The sequence below is a fragment of the Magnolia sinica genome, chromosome 11 (genome assembly GCF_029962835.1).
Source record: "Magnolia sinica isolate HGM2019 chromosome 11, MsV1, whole genome shotgun sequence".
Taxonomy (NCBI): Eukaryota; Viridiplantae; Streptophyta; class Magnoliopsida; order Magnoliales; family Magnoliaceae; genus Magnolia; species Magnolia sinica.
In genome coordinates this window covers 72,321,884-72,341,555 of record NC_080583.1, presented here as the reverse complement: position 1 = coordinate 72,341,555, position 19,672 = coordinate 72,321,884, and the positions used below count along the sequence as shown (strand labels likewise).

Below are 19,672 nucleotides of genomic sequence, written 5' to 3'. Positions count from 1 at the left end.
TGCGTCTCTTGAAATAATTGTGTAATATTGGATAAATGACAAATCCAGCGTATGAGCATAAATTTGGATTACAACTAAAATTATAGTTAAGAATTACCGCTGCTTGCTTATCATTATTCATATGATAGGCTAAGATAAAGTAAATTAATAGATTTGGTTTGATCGGCGTGAGACTCCCTTGTCTGTCGATTTCCTCTTGTCACAACTTATTTGTCGAAAAACTCTTTTCTTTACTCTAACGGTAGTAGTCAAAGGGTCTCTTTCTAGATTCTTCTCTTGTTATGTTTCTCTTTTATGATTGTTTATCTTTTGTTGGCGAAGTTCTATGTCTTTGGGTTGCCTACCATATTTTGGATTGCTCAATCATGTTTTTCTTTCCGTTCATTAAATTTTAAATAACTTGACTACGTTACTTTGTCAATCATCTAATGAATATAACACTAGATTTACAGTTGCTATAATTATATAAAAAACACTTTAAGTATTTTGAAGATCTTTTCATTCATTTTTTTTTTATACTGGAGTATCACCGGTTACTTATCTATTGACTTTTTCAAGAATGACTAGAAATAGGTTACAACAATGTCCTTGTTGCCTGGCTTTTGGATATGACTGAGTTTTCTAGCAAAATGGATTGACTAGTGGATTTCTTACCAACATCATGGTGGCCCCACCTCACTTCCTTTCGCATGAGACAGATTTGATAGCACATGCACTGGGACCTAACTAGGGTCAAGCAGTTCCGTTAGGAGCTCAATAAGTCCCATTGTAATATATGTATTTCATCCAAGCCGTCCATCTATTTTGAAAGATTATTTTAGAGCATGAGCTTGATAAGGAAGCAGTTCTAAGGCTCGAGTGGACCACACCAAATGGAAGTAGTGGCGATTGAATTAGATCATGGTGGGCTCCACGGATTTTTAAAAGGTATGGTCCATGAGCTCTGGTGGGTAGAGGTGCACATCAAACCGGTAGAACCGTGCAACTGGACCGAAACGGATCCATTGGTCCGGTTCTAGACTGCACGGTTCCGGATCCGGCTCTAAAATTTCAAGAACAGTTAGATACGGTTTGGTTCCGGTTTAGGGGCACGTGGAACCGAACCGAACCGAACCGTGGATCCAAACCATTGATCCGAACCTTGGCCCGTGCCGTTGATCCGAATTGTGGGGCGAACCGTTGATCCGAACTTGAGATTAAAACCAAAAAAGAAAAAAGAAAAAAAAGAAAACCCTAATCTGTTTCTCCCGCCTTCTCCCTCACTCTCGCCGTCTCAAGTCTCAGTGAGTGCGTGCGTGCGGGCCCAATCTCTCTCTCGCCGTCTGCGTGCAATTGCCCAGGGCCCAGGACTCTGCTGCTGCGACGCAACAGCAGCACCGCTGGATTCTACCAGCGGCTGGCCGTAGCCCTCGAGCCATTATTCACCGTCTGCTTTCCACTGCAACTCTCTGTCTCTCGCCCTCGACCCATCATCCAGCTTCTGATTTTCACTGTAAGTGTCTCTCTCACAAAACCCATCTTTCTCTCACATAAAACCCATCTCTCTCGCCCTCGAGCTGTCGTCTGATTTCTACTTCAAGAGTCTCTCTCTCCCTCTCTCGCCGAGAACCGTGGAACTGAACCGGTTTTTAACGGTCCGGTTCCGAAAATCCTTGAATAGGAACGGTTCGGTTCAACCCCAGAACCGGACCGAACCGACCCGTGTGCACCCTACTGATGGGTGTTTTGTTTGAATTATGTAGGCATAGGGTACAAGGGTTTTCTCTCAGTGTATTAAGTCCATCCAAAGAAGTCCATGGAAATGCAAGCCGACCTTTTGAAAATATTAAGCATTCTTGAATGCTTATAGATTCTTGCGAATGATGCTAAATGCCAACCATGTGGGCGATGAGGAACATCCAAAGACATTGTTTGAAGACCATTTCGCTTCTCCAAAACCAGTAACCATCTTTTTATTTTTTATTTTTATTTATTTTAATCACAAACACTGCTTTTAGCTTCACTCCTTTTTCATTTTTTTTGAATTTTTTTCCTCGTGTTGTTTATGCAGGAATTTTCTATTAAGAGGTGTTTCTTCACATTGTTACGAAAGCAATATCATTAAACCGAGGTCGGTGAATGAAGTAAACTTCTCTTCCATCTCCTCATTAGGTTATCTTCATGGGTCCCGGTCGATGTCAACAACGAGAGGGAGGAGTATGCGGAGTAAGGTGGAGAAGCGGATGAGGAGGGAAACAGGGAAGACCCTAAGGGAGATCAGACGTGCAAAGAAGCTGAGAAAGAAACTGATGACAGATGAAGAGAGACTCATATACAGCCTTAGAAGAGTAAGTTTGTAGTTTTCTTGCATAGGGAGCCATGATTTCTCCAATGTTTTTTATGTTGTTGAAGCAAACGGCTCTTATTTATCTTTGTTTTTCCTTGCTTTTCTCAATAGCATAGAATCCAATTCCGGGCTGTTGCTGAACATTTTGATTGTTATGAAATTGCGCTCGATTAGGTTCTTGTCGATGACTATGTTACTTAGGGTTGGCTCTAAGAATTCTATGTTGCAAATCGTTGTGGATGGATATGTAGCATCATGACAAATGAATACATCATAATCAGCATATAGCATTGTCCTAGCTATTTGGAATCGGCTGTGCAATTCCTATTTTGCCAATCATGACATGAACATTTGGGGTCATTTGGATGGTGGTAAATGGTTTACGTTGTAAATGCTTTACTAGTAAATCACTTAAAGGCTGTAAATGATTTACAGCCTGTCTGTTTGGCTTTAAGCTGTAAATGATTTACTAGTAAATCATTTACAATGTTTGGATAGCCTGTAAATGGTAAATGAAATTTGGTTTATAAGCTTTCATTCAAAAAATAGAGCTGTTGCCATCTCCTTATTTACTAGTAAATGAAAACTCACCTTTTAGCTGGTAAATGAGAATGGGGCTTTGCTAGTAAATCATTTACAAAGCAAATTAGAGCATCCAAACACAAGTAGTAAATGATTTGCTAGTAAATCATTTACTACTTGCCCCATTTACCACCATCCAAACGACCCCTTGGGAAAACAGAAGGCAATCATCACCTAGTAATTTTGGTTTGGCTTTTAAATGGTAGATTTGCAAGAAGTTTTACGATTGGCTACCCTCTAGACATCAACTTCCCTCTTTACCCATGTTCTTGAAACCAGTCATGGCGGAGGCACAAATTGACACCACACAAAGGCCAATGCAGTTCCACCTAGTATTGACCCATAGCCCAACTATTGAGTGCACGCCCCAAATAGCAAGCAACCAAAGTAGGGTTGTTGGTGCCACCAACCCCCACCATCATATCTTAGATCAAGATATGGGACTCATGCTTTTTATGGATGACCAAAAGGAGGCAGCCAGAGACTGTGTCATCTATGAGCCCAACAGGTGATCTGTTAGATTGGTGGGCACCACAGGTGATCTGATCGGGTTATGGACCCCACCATGTGCACTGTTCACACATGCATGCATACATGTGCAGTATCCGTATGTGCTTTGTTTACTCATGTACATGGTCATGCATGTCCACTTTCATCCATACACATGGATGTTTGGCCTACTCTCTCTCTCTCTCTCTCTCTCTCTCTTGATGTTAGTAGTTTTCTGTTTAAACTTTCTTAGCAAGGAAAGAGTTGGGAGTTTTAGTTACATTAGGAAAGCTTGTGGACAAAGGAATATAAATACATATCCATACATATGGTTTTAGGCATGGTTATTTTCTTAATGATTAATGATTTTTCTTTTAACCTGTGATGGCTGAAGATTGTGGGTATGATGCTTCTAAAACTAGTTGTGTTATGCCAAAATCCTATCTTTGTCTAGTGGTGTGATGACATAGAATCTATTGGTAATTTTGCTTTGTAGTGCATCAGTTTTTGGTTTCAGAGCAAGTTCTTCTCTTGGAATTTGATCTTTTCTTTGGCTTCATTGAGAATCACTTTTGGGTATCAATTTCACTTTTCCCCTATTCTTAGATCTGTTCAATCCCCAAAACCTGCAAACCCTATATTGATTTTACTATCCCATCCCCTACTCAACCCCAAAACCCTAAATTGTAGAAGCAGTTCACCCCAAAGAAACCACAATCAAAGCCATAACCCAAACCTTAATTCCTCTAAACCCAAACAATATTCCTAATTTCTACCATTATTCCAGCTCAATTCTTAACTGTGACCAAGATTCCCACTCAGAAACCTAACTGCGGCCTATTTTCTGATCCAATTCTCAATTGAAGGTGGTTCTCAACCTAAACTCTAGTCTATTCTATCAATTGTTGCCCAAATCTAACCTACTTCATCAACTACAGTTCACATTCCACCTAAGTTCACAAGCCTTAAGTTTTACCCAGTCCCAAAACAGGCCCTAAACTACACTTAATCTTAGCCCCATCTCAGCCCCAGTTAAAACCCACGAATGGTCCTCCAAAGAGCCCCTAATTGTCACTCTTTTTTTAAAGCCTAGAACAGCTCCGAACCTGCCCATCAATTATTCCCAAGTTCAACCTTTCTCATCCCCTTTTTGTCTCCGAAAACAGTCCCCAAACTGCACTAAACACCTGCCTCTAACCAGTTCCTATGCTATGCCTAAGCAATCCTGTCAAAATCGTTATCATATTGTAAATTGTAATAATAGTCTAATTGTTTTGAATCACACATTATATTGTAATTTATAAGATTTTTTTTTCTTCTAATTTTCTTTAAAGCATCTGACGAAAATATGAATAAATCAGAAAAAAATTAAACAAATCATTCATCCATTTCCCATCAGCATACAGCAAGAAAAGTAATCAATGTAATGATATTATCACATGAGAACATGATGTATACGGTATACATGTCATTATAGTAAAGGATTCTTCTTCTTCTTCTTCTTTCTTTGTTTTGGGTTTTTATGAATATAAAAAATCCCCAAATGTCCTTTCTATCCCCCTCAAAAGACAGAAATGAGTTACTTCCAGGTAATTTTGTGCGCCATTTATGTAATCCCTGTTTATCTTACAATTCAGTACAATACCTATTATGACAATTGTATGATTATGTAGGATTTGCAGTTTGAGTGTACGATTTGAAAATTTGAATCATGCACCCATTCAATACAATACAAATGGTACGATTGGTAATCGTGAATCCTACAACTATGATAACAGTGTGCCTAAGCAATCCTTACTCAGAATCATTCCCTAATGAGTCTATCCCCCAGTAACCCGTTTTAGTACTTGTTGAGATGTCTCCGGGAAGCTATTGTTCCTATACTCCTTGCAACAATTCTTTTCCACATTCCACCTCTCTTTACGTCAGTCCATCCTGTCCAGTTATCCAGAGATGATAGGACATCATACAGTTCTAAGATGATGGGGACACAAGTTAATGAGCTGTTGAGGGGGATAGTGACTTGCGAGATACACCAATGAACAGCTACAAGACTTCATTGATAGTTGTCGTATAAACAAAGACCACATTGGATCTCGTTTTGTGGATATTCCACCTAAATTCACAAACCTCAAGTCTTACCCAGTCCCAAGAGCCCCCAAACTACCTTTAATTCAAGCCCTATTTCATCCCCATTTAAAACCCATAAATAATCCCCCAAAGAGCCCCAAATCCTGACTCTTTTTAAACCTACAACAGCTCCTAACCTGCCCGTAAATTTGTCCTAAATTGAACCTTACCTCAGCCCCATTGTTTGCCTCTAAAAACAGTCCCCAAATGCACCTACAACCAACCTCTAACCAGCTCCTATGCAACCCTTAATCAGTCCAAATTATTGCCCAACCAATCTATACCCAGTAACCGGTTGAAGCACTTGTTGAGATTTCCATGAGAAGCTATTGTTCCTATGCTCCTTACAATGGTCTCTCTCTCTCTCTCTCTCTCTCTCTCTCTCTCTCTCTCTCTCGTTACATAAGTTATCCAGAGATGCCTACTCGTAGTAGAACATCACAGTGACTGGTGAGAGACCCCAATAAACAGCTCCAAGACATTATTGATAGTTGTCATATAAACAATGATCCCATTGGTTCTCATTCTATGGTGAGAAAACAGAGCCAGTATGCTACTATGAGTCTATGACGGAATCTAAGCCTCATGAGGAGGAAAGGCAGCCTGAAGAACTAATGAATGAAGTGCTTGGAGAAAGTCTCAACACCTGAGATAATGAACACAAAGAATCCATTGTTGTGTTGATAGACTAATGAATCCACCACTGGATCCACTGGTGTATTGACTCTTGAGTCCAATGTGGACCCACTGATGGGTCAATTGAAGATTCCACTGATGGATCAATCAATGAATTGGTAGAAGAATTAGAAAATGAATTGACGGAAGGATAAAAAGTAAGATCTACGGAGAAATTGACAGAAAGATTAATAGCTTGATTAGTGAAATTGTTTATGGTGTGCATCTAGGTAAACGTGGATATGTCAATTGTGACACTAAGATCAGAACGAACAATTTGAGGACTGGAAAGGAAATCAAAGACATGACAGAAAGTTTGGGTTTGCACAGAAGCCCAAGCAAAAGCAACGTGAGCTACAGTCTGGCTAAAGTCATGTTGGGCTGATGCAGACTCGAATTTCCTGTAATCCTAAGCTTTGTGGGGCCCACTGTGATGCTTGTGTTGTATCTGCTCGGTCTATCAGTTGCACTGGCTCGGGTTGGGAGGTGATCTAAAAAATCAGGCAGATTCAAAACGCAAGTGGGCCACACCATATGAAACAGTGAGGATTGGATGCCACCATTGAAAAGTTCTTCAGGGCCATATAAGTTTTTGATCAAGCTGATAGTTATGTTTGGTGGGAGTCACCTTATGAACAAGTTGTATGGCACATAAACATCCCACAACGGTGGGCATTTCCATCCTCACCATTTCTTGTGGTGTGGTGTGGCCCACTTGAGTTTTGCATCTGCCTCATTTTTGGGCTCATGTCTTAACATAAACTGGCGACACTGATGGACAGAATGGGTATCACATGGACACTGTGGTGGGCCCCACAGCTTAGGGTTGTCGGGGCTTCCTGTAACCCCCTGGCTATAGGAAATTCGCTTCCGGCTAATGCAAAGCATTACATCATCAAACTGTACACAGCAGGAGAGCATGCAATGCAAAGGAGGATGATGGTGACAGACTACCATGAAAGTAGAACTAGAGAGTGATTCTTTTACAAGCAGGGGGGAATTGATGCAACCAACCTACCATAACATCTCTGATCAAGGGATCATATCCATGATCCATATGGATGATGAAAGACTATTGAAACTTCGGTGCATTCGAAAAGGAAAGGACTAGACAACATGGCATTTCCTAGTATTCAAAATGAGGACCTAGCACTTGAATTTGAGCTACACCTCTTGAGTCCTGCTTTTTTTTTTTTTGCCTTTTAATGAATGATATATGTGTGTGTTTGCTTCTCTCTCTCTCTCTCTCTCTCTCTCTCTCTCTCTCTCTATATATATATATATATATATATATATATATATATATATATATATATATATATATAGGAAGAGAAAACAAAAGCAAAAGCAAACCTAAAACCACCATACAACTCTATGTAACATGAACAGACAGCAGAATACAACTTGAGCCAAAGAGAAGTGGAAAAAAAAAAGGTAAACAAAGCTATACAGGAACTGCCCAAGGCCAAGAGGCCACGACCCCCACAAAAAACATGAAATAAAAATTTCCCTAGAAGAACCAGAAGCTCAAGCTGACTTCCAACCCAAATCACAAGATTAATCCAGGAGAGAAGAAGTGAAAAAATTGTCGGTTAGGTTGAGATTAGAGGACTAGTCCTTCACATCCCTTAATATTTGAGCGGAGACCTTGGCAGGAGGACAAATTTCTGAAGTAGTGAAGGTTTCTTTCCAGCTAAATGTTCCAAAGGGAGGCCATGAGCGTCAGACGCTAGACAACCTTAAAGTCTTTGCCAGTGCCTCCACCATGCCAAACAAATAGCAAGTCCTGAATGTTTCTTGGCATCACCCAAGGGGTGTGGAATTTGAGGAAGATAATAGACCAAACCTCAACTGCAAATGGGCAGTGCAGGAAAATGTGTGGAATGGATTCCCATCTTCGCAACGTAATAGGTATACATTAGACAAGAGCATTCCCTGACGTTGTAAGTTGTCCACTGTAAGGATCCTTCTTCTAGCAAGGATCTAGAAGAAAGTTAAGACCTTCGGGGGGGCTCCATAGGACCAAAAGAATGAAGGGAACTTTGTGTGAGATGAGGAGCAACGGTTCTTGATATGTAGCCTGAAAGACTTGGAGGAGAATCGACTAGAAGATGTGAGCATCGAAGTAAAGGAATCGTCCAACTCAGGGATCGGGCGAATCCCGCGTAGAAGCATTAACGACTCCGATAGCTCATCACTTCATTATCTGAAAGAGCTCTTCTACAAGGAGGACACCAAGATCCTGAAACATAAGCAGAGCAGCAGTTAGCCATGGCAAAAAGAATGTTCAACACTCTAGCCAAAGTAGGGAAGATATCTGCAAGAGAACTGCAATTTGGAGCCATCTCCCTCAATATGAAGGCTAATGAAGGTGGTTACAATTTGGATATTTCATCTTTATTGGAGTAAATTGCAATTTAATTCAATCATGCTTCCAAAAATGGCCTAAATCCATTTTGTTGATTGTCGTAGACTACTGTTTTGTGATTTAAAAGATTTTTTTGAGAGCTTTCCAAATTGTTAACCCAATAACTTGCATAAATTTAGTTAGCTGTGATCTAATTATAGAGATTTTGCATTAATTCTCCCATTCATTGGCAATAATTTCCTAGCATCCACTTCACTTCGTGTCTTCTGTGAAGAATAGAATTCTAGTAGCATGTCAACTGAGATGCATGAGTCTTGAATTTGATTTGTCAATCTATTAGTTGGACCTTGAAAAAGCTTATGACGATGTTGATTGGTCATTCTTAGGTTATATGTTGACTCATTTAGGTTTTAGGGCGCAGTGGAGGAGTTGGATCTAGTCGTGTGTTTCCTTAGTTAAATATTTGGTGCCAATTAATGACAAGGTATTCTGTATTGGTAACGGTTGTCATAACGGTCACCACCATTATCGATACGGGTATTGGTTGTAACGGCCGATACGAGGACATAACAACCGTTACAACCCCTATGACAGTTGAAAATTTTTATTGCCTAAAAAATTCTAGAAAAATATTTAGAAAATCTAAAATAATTTAAATATTCCAAATATGATAGCGTAATGGTCCACTCTTTAGTGAGAGTGTTGTTTTTGGTTGTCTCGTGAATTTATGAACATAGTTATGTGTCACTAATATTTACAAATCACAATCAAGCATCAGAAGTCGGAACTAAAAATAAGGAAAATGGCATAAATACCACTTTTTTCGATTTTTTGAAAAAATGACCCTTAGAGCTTCAATTCGCGCAAATCGCTTCAATATATGGTTTTAATCCTAAAAATCATAGTAAGAGTAGTCGAAATCTGCTGTAAAATAATTTGGGAAAGTTTTTGGAATAAGAAAAGTGGGAAAATGTGGAGAAAAATTAATTTAAATAGAAAAAATTGGTCATTTTTCGACCATTACAAGGGTAGCGATTGTTATACCCCGTAACGGCTGGTATGGTCCCCAAAAATCAAATGCCCCGTTTCATCTCCGTATCGCCTAACAATCATGACTATTACCCATACATATTGGCCTTGACAGTCGTATCGTAATGGATACAGAACACTTTGATTAACAGTTCTTTGTTTGGCTTCTTTTAATCTTCCCGTGGTCTTCGCCAATGGATCTTGTTTCCCCCTTCGTATTTGTTGTAGTGGTTGAAGCTATTAGTAAAATCTTATCCAAAGGTTTGATAGAGGGGTATTTTTAGGGGTTTTAAGGCGGCTAATTTCACTTTGGTGATTAACCACCTTAAGTTTGCTGATGATACCCTTATGTTTTGTGAGGTCAATTAATCTATGGTGGCCAATTTGCGTATTGCTATAAGGTGGTTTGAAGTTGTGTTTGGCCTTAATATTAACTTTGTTAAGAGTGAGCTATTAGGTATTAACATCTCTTAAGAGGAGGTTTCATGCTTAGAAGGTGTTTTTGGTTGTCGAGTAGGTTCCTTTCCCTTGAACTATTTGGGCCTTCCTCTTTGCTTAGGCAAGCCTGGTCTACACCTGGGATAGGGTGGTTGAGAGAATGAAGAGGAATCTCTCTCCTTAGAAGAGTAAATTTCTTTCTGTCGATGGTAAGATCACCTTGATCAAAGCTTCCCTCTCCAATCTTCCCATTTTTGCCTTGTCGTTGTTCTAATGTCCTAAGTTTGTCCTTGCGTGAATAGACGGATTAAGGAGGGATTTCTTATGGCAAGGTGGTGCGTTAAGTGGGAAATTTCACCTAAGGGGGGTGCTAGCCAAGGTGTTCCAAAACGGTAACGGTGGCCGTAATGGCCACCACCGTTACCATTATGATACCGGCCGTAACGGTCGTTAGAGCCTCCGTATCGGCCGTTACAGCCGTTTTTTATTTTTTGAAAAATGTTGTTACTGGACCATTATGGCCCGCTTTTCTGTAAAGGCCATTACGGCTGTTTCGACCCCGTAATGCGTAACGGTTATGACCGTTACTGTTACGTAACCGGTTTTGAATACCTTGGTGCCAATATTAAGTGCCTTGGGGTGGTGAAGAAGGCCCTGTTAGGTAAGTAGGTCTGGTGGTTCGGTGTTGAGGAGGCCAATTTGTGGAGAAGGATTGTTGTGGCCAAGTATGGATCCTCTTCTATGGGATGGTGGATCAAGAATTCGTCTCTTTATAGGGCTTTTTTCTTTGGAAGTTTGTTGCTCGAGTGGGTTTGTTACTAACTGGGGGGTTTTTGTTTTGCTATTGGGAAGGGTACTAGGGTAAGATTCTGGGAGGATGTTTGGTGTGAGACTCTTTGCTTTGATCATCCTTTCCTACCGTGGCTAACCTTTGCTCGGTGGCTAACGTTTCTGTCACTTTGCTTTGTAGCCTAGGATTCCGGGGGAGTGTGGCTTCCCCGGTCGTCAAGATTTGAGCAAGTTGGAATTCGATGATTTGGTAGTTTTGTTGTGTCATCTATAGAGGATTTTGCCTTCCTTTGGGTTTGAAGGATTCGCTTGTCTGGCGTTTTCTCAGTGAGCTCATTATACTTGGTGCTGTCTCAATCCAACCAAAACGTGCTACATGTCATGTGGCTTTTCTATGGAAGTATGGTGCCCCTTTGAAAGTAGCAGCTTTTGCATGGCTAGTTGGTCAAAACAGGGTGTTGACCATCCACAACTTGCACAAGAGATCATTCGTCCTGCAAAACATTTGTCCTCTTTGCCCAAGCACTAAGGAATCTATTGACCACCTTTCCATTCATCACTCTTTTTCTAAGTGTTTTGATCCAGGATCCTTAAATCTTCAAATATGTGCTAGGTGATGCATGGTTCGATGGTGATCTTATTTTGATTATGGCATTATGGAGGATGGGGTTCCCTTGGATCCTCTAGATGGAGATTGGCGCTGCTACTTGCTAGCCATCCTTTGGGCTATTGGTCTGTGAGAAATCACCGTTGTTTACATAATCAAAGTAGCTCTGCTGTGGGGGTCTGTAATCGGGTGTTCTTGCATATCAGGGTGTGAGACCCTTGAGTCTGTTTTTGAGGATCTGGTCTGTTAGGGTTAGTTTTTAATTTTTTAATTTTATATAGTTGTTGCATTGTTTTTTTTTTTTTTTTTGTTCTGTTCTTCGGCCTTTGGCCCTAAATAAGTGCGTCATCTTTCGCTAAAAAAATTTCATATGGTGTGTTTTATTTAAATAAATCTAAGTATGCATATGTACATTAGAAGGTTTTACTATATTCTATGCAATCTACGCATGGACGTTGGCCTCTTGACATCACCCAGGCATGCAGGCTACAACATGGAAAGTAATTTTGTTAGGAATAGACATACACATCAATGATGACATGAGATTGTTCTCTATATCAGATTTGAAAACCCAAAATGTTTCTATCTGCTCAACCATCTTACCCAACCAAGTTGGACCATAAAAATCCAGGGATGTAGGACACAAAAAGTGATCCTTGTTAGTAAGTTTTTGATGTGAGTATAACCTCCACATTGTCCACATTTCTGAACATGAAATGCATACATTTGAAGGGGTTGAGATACCAAGAAGTTTCCCAAAATGACCACTTTCGATATTTCGGGTAGATAATTCATGAGAGTGGAGAGATTGAGAAGGATGCTTCCCATAGAATTCAAGCTGGGTGGAAGAGACGGAGATGTGCCTCTAGAGTTTCATGTAATCATCGTGTGCCACTCAAACTGAAAGGGAAATTTTATAGGCTAGCTATAAGACCAGCCATGCTTGATGGGACATAATTTTGGGCAATTAAGGAACAAAAGGTCCATAGGATGAGTGTAGCTGGTATGAGGATGTTGATGGATAAGCGGCAAGAGGAGGAAGGATAGAAGTAGAAAAGAATGCATTTGAGGGAACTTAGGAGTAGCACCAATAGGTAATAAGACGAGGAAAGTCGACTTTGATGTTTTGATCATGTGCAATGGAGACCAAGAACTGCACTAATTAGAAAGAGTGAGCTTGTACAAGTTGATGCTCTAAAAGGGAAGGGGAAGGCCCACAAGGATGTGCGTAGAGGTGGTAAGAACCTATGGTCTAACTGCAGTTATGGCCCTTGACTGAGTGGAATGGCGGAAGATTCATTTAGATGACACTAGTTAGTTGAGATAAAGCTTAGATATGACCAACCCGTTTCTCCAGTCCAATTATAGGCTAACTTTCCAACTACACCTCAACCAATTATGTATTTTGTTTGAAATAAATTCTGGAGATGGAAACCTTGACACTTTCTTTTGGTGCACTACATGTCTCTAGTACAAGGGTACCAGTACCACCCTCACTTTGATAATGGCATAGCTTAGGAATTACTCTTCACATGCAATATATCACCTGCGCAAATTTAGTGTCGCAAAATCACAGGGGAGTCATCCTAGGATTGAAGGCATGGTGAAGGATGATGGCTGTAATTAGATTGGCATTCTTCTGGATCGCTGAAGATGGAGACTCGAATCTTGTGGAATTAGTGCATTCAAGGTTGGGATTTGCCTTTTCAAAAGGTCATCCATGGGTCCTTTGATGTTTGAAGTTAACTCTATGAATCTGACCATATGGGTGGTTGGAGATTCGTAGGGAACTTTCCTTGGAAAGGATCAATGAAACCAACTTGATTGCAGATTTCTTTTCTAGAGGTTTCCCTCATGCATGATTCTCTGTAAGCCAACTCAATTGCAGATTCCTTTTTTTAAATTTTTGTGTGTGTGTGTGGAAAATTTAGTAAATTTGATTTTGTTGCTGATAGAAAAGAACACAAGGGAGTCATCAGTGAAATGCAGAGTTGTTAATGAGATGCAATGAAAGAACTAGTTGGAGAAAGAAAAGTGGATTTCGTGAATTTGTCATTGTCCAATGGAGCCTCAGATTCCTTGCTTGGGTGATTGCTATTTCAAGGAGTTGAAGATATTATTGGACCCTTGGATGGCATTGAGCTCAAGGTTTCTGATCTCAATTTCAGTAAAAAAAATTAGTAGATTTACGTAACTCTCTTGGTGCTGGGCCTAAGGTGGTGGTTGCATCTTGCAAACTTTTCAACTTTGAAAAGGTTACCTATTCGATTTCATTTCAAGTCTGCTTGCACTAGGCCCTTGTTAATCGTGTCGAGTTTTGAGTATATGAACCTCTAGTCCAGCTTCCCTTGTGCAATTATAACCTTGAGTGGTAGGCCGGTGTACTGTTGAATGCATCCATGGATTACTTTGCAGCTATGATATTTATATATGAGCTTTGCTAAGAGCACACATGTGTGTAATAAAGCTTCTATACACACCACACGTGCCAGCATGGCACATACTTCTGAGATGTAATCCATCCATCAGATTGGTCGACCTCTTACATGTCCTCCCCCCCCCCCCCCCCAAAAAAAAAAAAGACAAAAAGAAAAAAAAGAAAAAAGAAATCTGGTTCAATCAGTATGTGGGCTCCAATATTCAAAACGGGTGGATGGGTTAGAAAACTTCAGCCAAGTTTTTCAGAGCTGCACATTTGGTTTGCAAACTGTGTCCACCTGACTAGTGGATCAACCTGATTCTTGAGCTAGGGCATCAATATAGTGGGCCCTGTTCTGATGAATGTATTGGTTCCTAGACCTATCTTGCCATTCTGGCACATGTGTGGCGTTTACCCGAGCTTTATTGTAAATTCACCTAATTTCTGGAGAAGTGGTACTTTGTTTGAGCACACTGCAACCCTGAACCCTGTAAGACTTCCCTGGCAACTGATAGACTTACAACCTTGTTGGAGCTTGATTATCTCCACAGTTCTTAAATGGCAGCCATTTCTCGATTTGTGCTTGTCCTCCTTGCGCAGGGGCGTGCTAATCTTCACTGTATCGTTTCAATTTTATCAGATGTCTCTGAAGAGACTTCTTCAGCGGCAGCCACATCATAAATGTATCTCAGTCCAACTGTTCAAATTGTGGATCCATTATGTGTGCAACATATCCCAAAAATTCACACTTCTGATTGCCTTGACCATCCAATTGGTGGCCATCAAATGGGCAAACAAAGTGTCAAATTTAATGAGTGATATCAGTTTGTCAGATTTTCTGATTGGCGTGATATTTGGGCTATAGACTCCATTGCTGGTGTATCTGACAATTTGGGCAGTTTGGATTGATGTAGACAACTAGTCACCATCTTCACCATCATTTTAGAAATGGTAGAAAATTTACATGTCATCCAGTACCTCTTCTGTAATTTGTCATCATAAATTACAAAATCAGTATCTGATTTTACTGACTGATTTAATTATTTCTTTTATCTTCACATCAACTAATTCCGTTTGTTGTTTCTTATGTTTTGTATGAAGGCCAAGAAGAAAGTGGCTTTGCTCTTACAAAAACTCAAGAAGTATGAGCTACCAGAGCTACCAGCTCCTCGGCATGACCCTGAGCTGCTGACTTCAGAGCAGCTCCAGGCCTACAAGAAGATTGGCTTCAGGAACCGAAATTACGTGCCTGTTGGTGTCCGTGGAGTCTTCGGGGGTGTTGTCCAAAACATGCATCTCCATTGGAAGTTCCATGAGACGGTGCAAGTTTGTTGTGATAACTTCCCAAAGGAAAAAATCAGAGAGATGGCGACCATGCTTGCAAGATTAAGTGGTGGTATTGTGGTTAATGTACACGACGTGAAAACAATTATCATGTTCCGTGGCAGAAACTATAGGCAGCCGAAGAATCTGATACCCATCAACACCCTGACTAAAAGGAAGGTATGTGATGATCGGTGATGTCCTTTGTTGTTATACATTTTCACATAACCATTTCATGGGTAGTGGGAATGCATTGACATGCTTTTGCTTTGGAGTCCTCTCCACAAGATTTAGGGAAGCTTGAGTTGGTTTTGATCATTCAAATTGGTTTGAAGGATGCTGCTTCTCAACTTTCAGTTAATTTATTTGGCCATACTGAGGTAGTGTAACAAGGACACTAATGTTTATAGGGAAACATCGATGCTCGCTGCAGGAGTTGTATTTTTCTCTCGTCATGCATCCTGATGTGGCATGTGAGTGAGAGATCTAGGCTTTTCATCAAGTGGGCACTGCAATAGTGACCAATCTCGTTCTTAGCAATTTCTCGGCCCGCGAATTTCTTGAGAGATTTTCAAATTTTTATGTTTTTTTCTCACTGAAGATCAATGTTGTCAAAATCATTGTTGTATTGCAAATTGTAATAGGGGTTGAATCACATCGAGTCACAAGTCATAAGATTTCTTTTTCTTTATTCTTTTTCCTTTTTATTTCTTAAAACAATCGAAAACATCTGAAAAATGCAAATAAATCAGGAAAAAAATAAAATTCATCAATAATCTATTTCCCATCAATGTACAACATAAAAGTAATCGCATATCATAATCTTATCAATTGAGAACATGCATACAATATGCATATCATGTGTAAAATGACAAAACTGTAAAAAGGAATTTAAAAAAGGAAGAAAAAATGGGCAAAAAGAAGGTAGAAAAAAAGAATAAGCGTGAGGGCCTTTTTGCGTTTTTTATAAGAAAAAGGATAAAAGGAAGAAAAAATTAATATAAATAAACATCTTGATTCTTTTTTAATGTAATTTTTGGCCCATTTATGCAATTCTATGATTATCTTACGATTTGATATAGCAATCGTATGATCATTTAAGATTTGCAATTTCCGTTTTGATTTGAATCGTACACCCTTACGATACCATATGAATCGCGAATTGTACTATTCTGACAACACGGCTGAAGATAATTTAATTATAAATAATTTAATGATTTTAATTTTGAAAATATAGATATAAAATTATTATTTTAACTCTTAAATAAATTTGCATTAAAATTGTGGTAATTTTGCAATAAAATTGTGAACTATAAAAAGCTGGCAAGATTTTGACAATCTTGCGTAGTATTGTGATAATATCATTTGATCGAAATTTTGCTAGATTTGTCACACTGGGCCCCGCTGTCATAAGCCATGAACCTGTAGCCTGAAAATTGAACCGGTCTGTTCAAGACCTTGGCTGTGTATGCGCGTAAAAAATGACCAAGCAATGGACATTCAACACACGTCCCACCCAATTACTCGGCCGGCTTGATTTCCTGCCAGGGAGATATGTAGTGGGGCCTGCCTGATGACCTCATGAACAGCTTGGATCTTTGAACGCATATGCCTTGTTGGCATGTGGTGGAGAGCTGGATTCGAGACCCTACTCTCACAAGGAAGCCTTCGCAGTGTTGTCTTTAGAAAAACTGCCATGTCCATGATAACATGTTAGAGAAACCTTTTTTTATCATTTTTATTTATTTATTATATACTAGTCATATTGTTTTAATGTCTTTTAGTAGATGTGTTTCTTGGGAAGCCCAACTGTGTTTTGACCCATCAAATTGATTCAAGCATACTTGGTAAACTTATCTTAGGGGCCGTTTGATAAAACTTATTTTCAGTGCTTATCATTGAAAATTGAGATTTTCACTGATTCAGATATTTTGGCAAATCCAATTTATCAAGTGCTTAAATTAATTTTCACTGAAAATATGGATCTTTTTTCAGCTCCCCTCCCTTCACTTAATGCTGAAGGCTGAATGCTGAGTGTGGTGGTGGTGTTAAAATTTCTTTTCACTTTTGACTAAAATATCCCTAAAATTATTTCAAAATTACAATTCAGCACTTGACTTTCAGAGCTTATTTTTCAGTTTATCAAACAACACCTTAGTCTATTCATCTAGACAAGGACTTCAACTAGGAGTCTAGGACACATGATGGTCCAGGTAATTGTTTGGACATTGTAGAGAGAGGGAGTGTGTGAGTGTGTGTGTGTGTGTGTGTATTCTTATTTACTCATGTTTCTATGGGGTATAGTTGGGTGAAGTGTATTGTCTTTGGCCTCTGAAAATTTATAGTTTGCTTATGCTCCCAATTCTCCATTGTACATGTGGGTCCGCAGTTGGTTGTTCCTGACCGTTTATCTATGGGTCCCACTATGGTTGGCTGTGATGCAAAAGAAATATCTGAGATAGGAAGATCCATAACCTTCCATCTATGGCCTGCAAATAGAGGATTAAGATAAACATACCTAAGGTCTGCATTAGCAGAGAAAAGGCCAGAATATTGTTCTCTAGGATCTTCTGATATGGGAGATTTTTGGGCAATTCCCCATCCACAGTGAGGCGCATCTGATCAATGTCTTGATCAGTGAACCGCAGGCCCCCAATATGAAGAATTTAAAACCTGCAACAAACTGTACATTTGCAGAGGCTAAGGACCTTATAATTCATTTCCAAGTTTGCCCATCCATGTAGTTGCCAACCATGCAATGTAGAATTTGATTGGAGTTTCTTTCTACTATCCTTAAGAAAGCATGCTTGCGTTGATTAATATGCAGGCATTATTCAAGGCTAGATTCGAGCAAGCTCTTGACTCCCAGAAACTAAACATAAAAAAGCTAGAGCAGCAACTTCGGCGTATGGGTGTAAATCCTGAGGACCCTGTTGCCATGGCCAGCATCCAAAGAGTAGCATCTACATTTTTCCGAGCAATCGACGAGAAGCAAGGGAGCCCGTATGTCTTCCATGGTGACAAACAGCCCAGTTCCGAACCTGACGCAGATGACGACCCTGCCCCACCTTCTGAGGACAGTGACCAAGAGGAGCTTGACAGATTCATAGCCGAAATTGAAGATGCAGCTGATCAGGAATGGGCGGCTGAGGAAGCTGCAGAAAAAGAAGAGTCGAGTAAGATAAGGTATTGGAACAACGAAGACGTGGGGTCCAGAGGCAGAAGGCGTCCCATGTCGGGAAGTGGGGATTCAGAGGATGAGACAAGAGGGAGAGATTGGAATAATACACGCGATTGGCAAAGGACAACAAATGTACGTAGATGGGATAGTGGTGATGAAAGTGATGGGGCGTCGGGTGGAGATGAATGGGATTCGGATGATGTGGGTAAGCTGGCTGGTCTGGACAGCGATGTGGATGGTTCAGATAATGAGTTGATGGTATCGAGGGCAGTGGACAGGAAACAGGAGGTCAGGGCTAGGCATAGGGAAGCTTTTCAGAGAAGTGGTGGTGACAGGTTGAGAGGAAAGAGTGTTGGAGAGGATGCTGGATCTGATAATATATTAGATGGTTCTGATGATGGGTTGTGGGGATCGGATGATGAGGATGAACGGGATGTGAGAGTGTCTAAAGTGGGTGATCATGATTACTACAGTGACAGTGACAGTGACAGTGGCAAAGAGAGTGAGGTGAATGAGGTAAAGGACATGAATGGGAAAAGGATGAAGACACCAAAGCAGGTTGATGAGACTTGGGACAGTGATTAGCCTATGATAACTGGAGGTATGCAGTTCCTCTAAAAATGTATCTTATCTAGGAGAGGTTATAAGGTATATTCAATTCTCAGCTGAAATATACAGTGAAGGTTGGGTTTTCAGTTTGTACAAGTGGGACCTTTTTAGTTGAATTTTGACCATTTCTGTACTTCCCAATTTGGCGGTTTTTTGTTCCCTGATCGGTCTATGGTCGAACCTTTCATATCGACGGCTCGGGTCACCAAGCCATGGAAACCACTTGTACCAACTCGAAATTGGGATGGTACTATACAAAATTTGACTAATTCCTCTAAAGATGGGGATGTTTTGATCATTTAAAGAGTTGTAAAACTCGGATTGTATAATTGCACTCTTTTTTGTCTTTTTCAATGTTATCATTGACAAATCCTTAATTTAAGATAGATGTCCCTTTTTTCATGGAAATCCATTACATTGGAGATGCCATTTTGAGTTTCTCAACCATTCCCATAGTTGGCTTTTTTTCGTTGACTCGTGAATGGTGGTTTTTATATCATTGCAAAGAGCATGAAATGTTCTTCAGAATTCAAAATAGCCAATTTTTAATTGATTATTGTTTGGAAGCCATTAATTTGTTAGTAATATAGCTTTCTAGTCCACATTTACTTGAATTGCAGTTTGACTGATTCAAGTTCGAATTCATAGTTTGTAATTAGATATCTTTTTGAGAAATGCTCTAGTTTGATATAGTTCAATCAAATGTG

General features: G+C 39.9%; 1 protein-coding gene and 1 non-coding gene across 2 annotated transcripts; one reads left to right on the top strand and one right to left on the bottom strand.

Annotated features, from left to right (window-relative positions):
- Positions 1 to 1,772: 1,772 nt before the first annotated feature.
- On the top strand, positions 1,773 to 19,392 carry LOC131219331 (CRM-domain containing factor CFM9, mitochondrial). Its single transcript, XM_058214412.1, has 4 exons — positions 1,773 to 1,940; positions 2,051 to 2,327; positions 14,954 to 15,355; positions 18,003 to 19,392. The coding sequence occupies exons 1-4, from the start codon at positions 1,870 to 1,872 to the stop codon at positions 18,939 to 18,941; spliced, it is 1,689 nt and encodes a 562-aa protein (XP_058070395.1). The 5' UTR covers positions 1,773 to 1,869; the 3' UTR covers positions 18,942 to 19,392.
- LOC131219641 (U6 spliceosomal RNA) lies at positions 14,407 to 14,508 on the bottom strand. The gene has a single exon (XR_009158288.1). It is a non-coding gene; the product is annotated as a U6 spliceosomal RNA (small nuclear RNA).
- Positions 19,393 to 19,672: the final 280 nt, after the last annotated feature.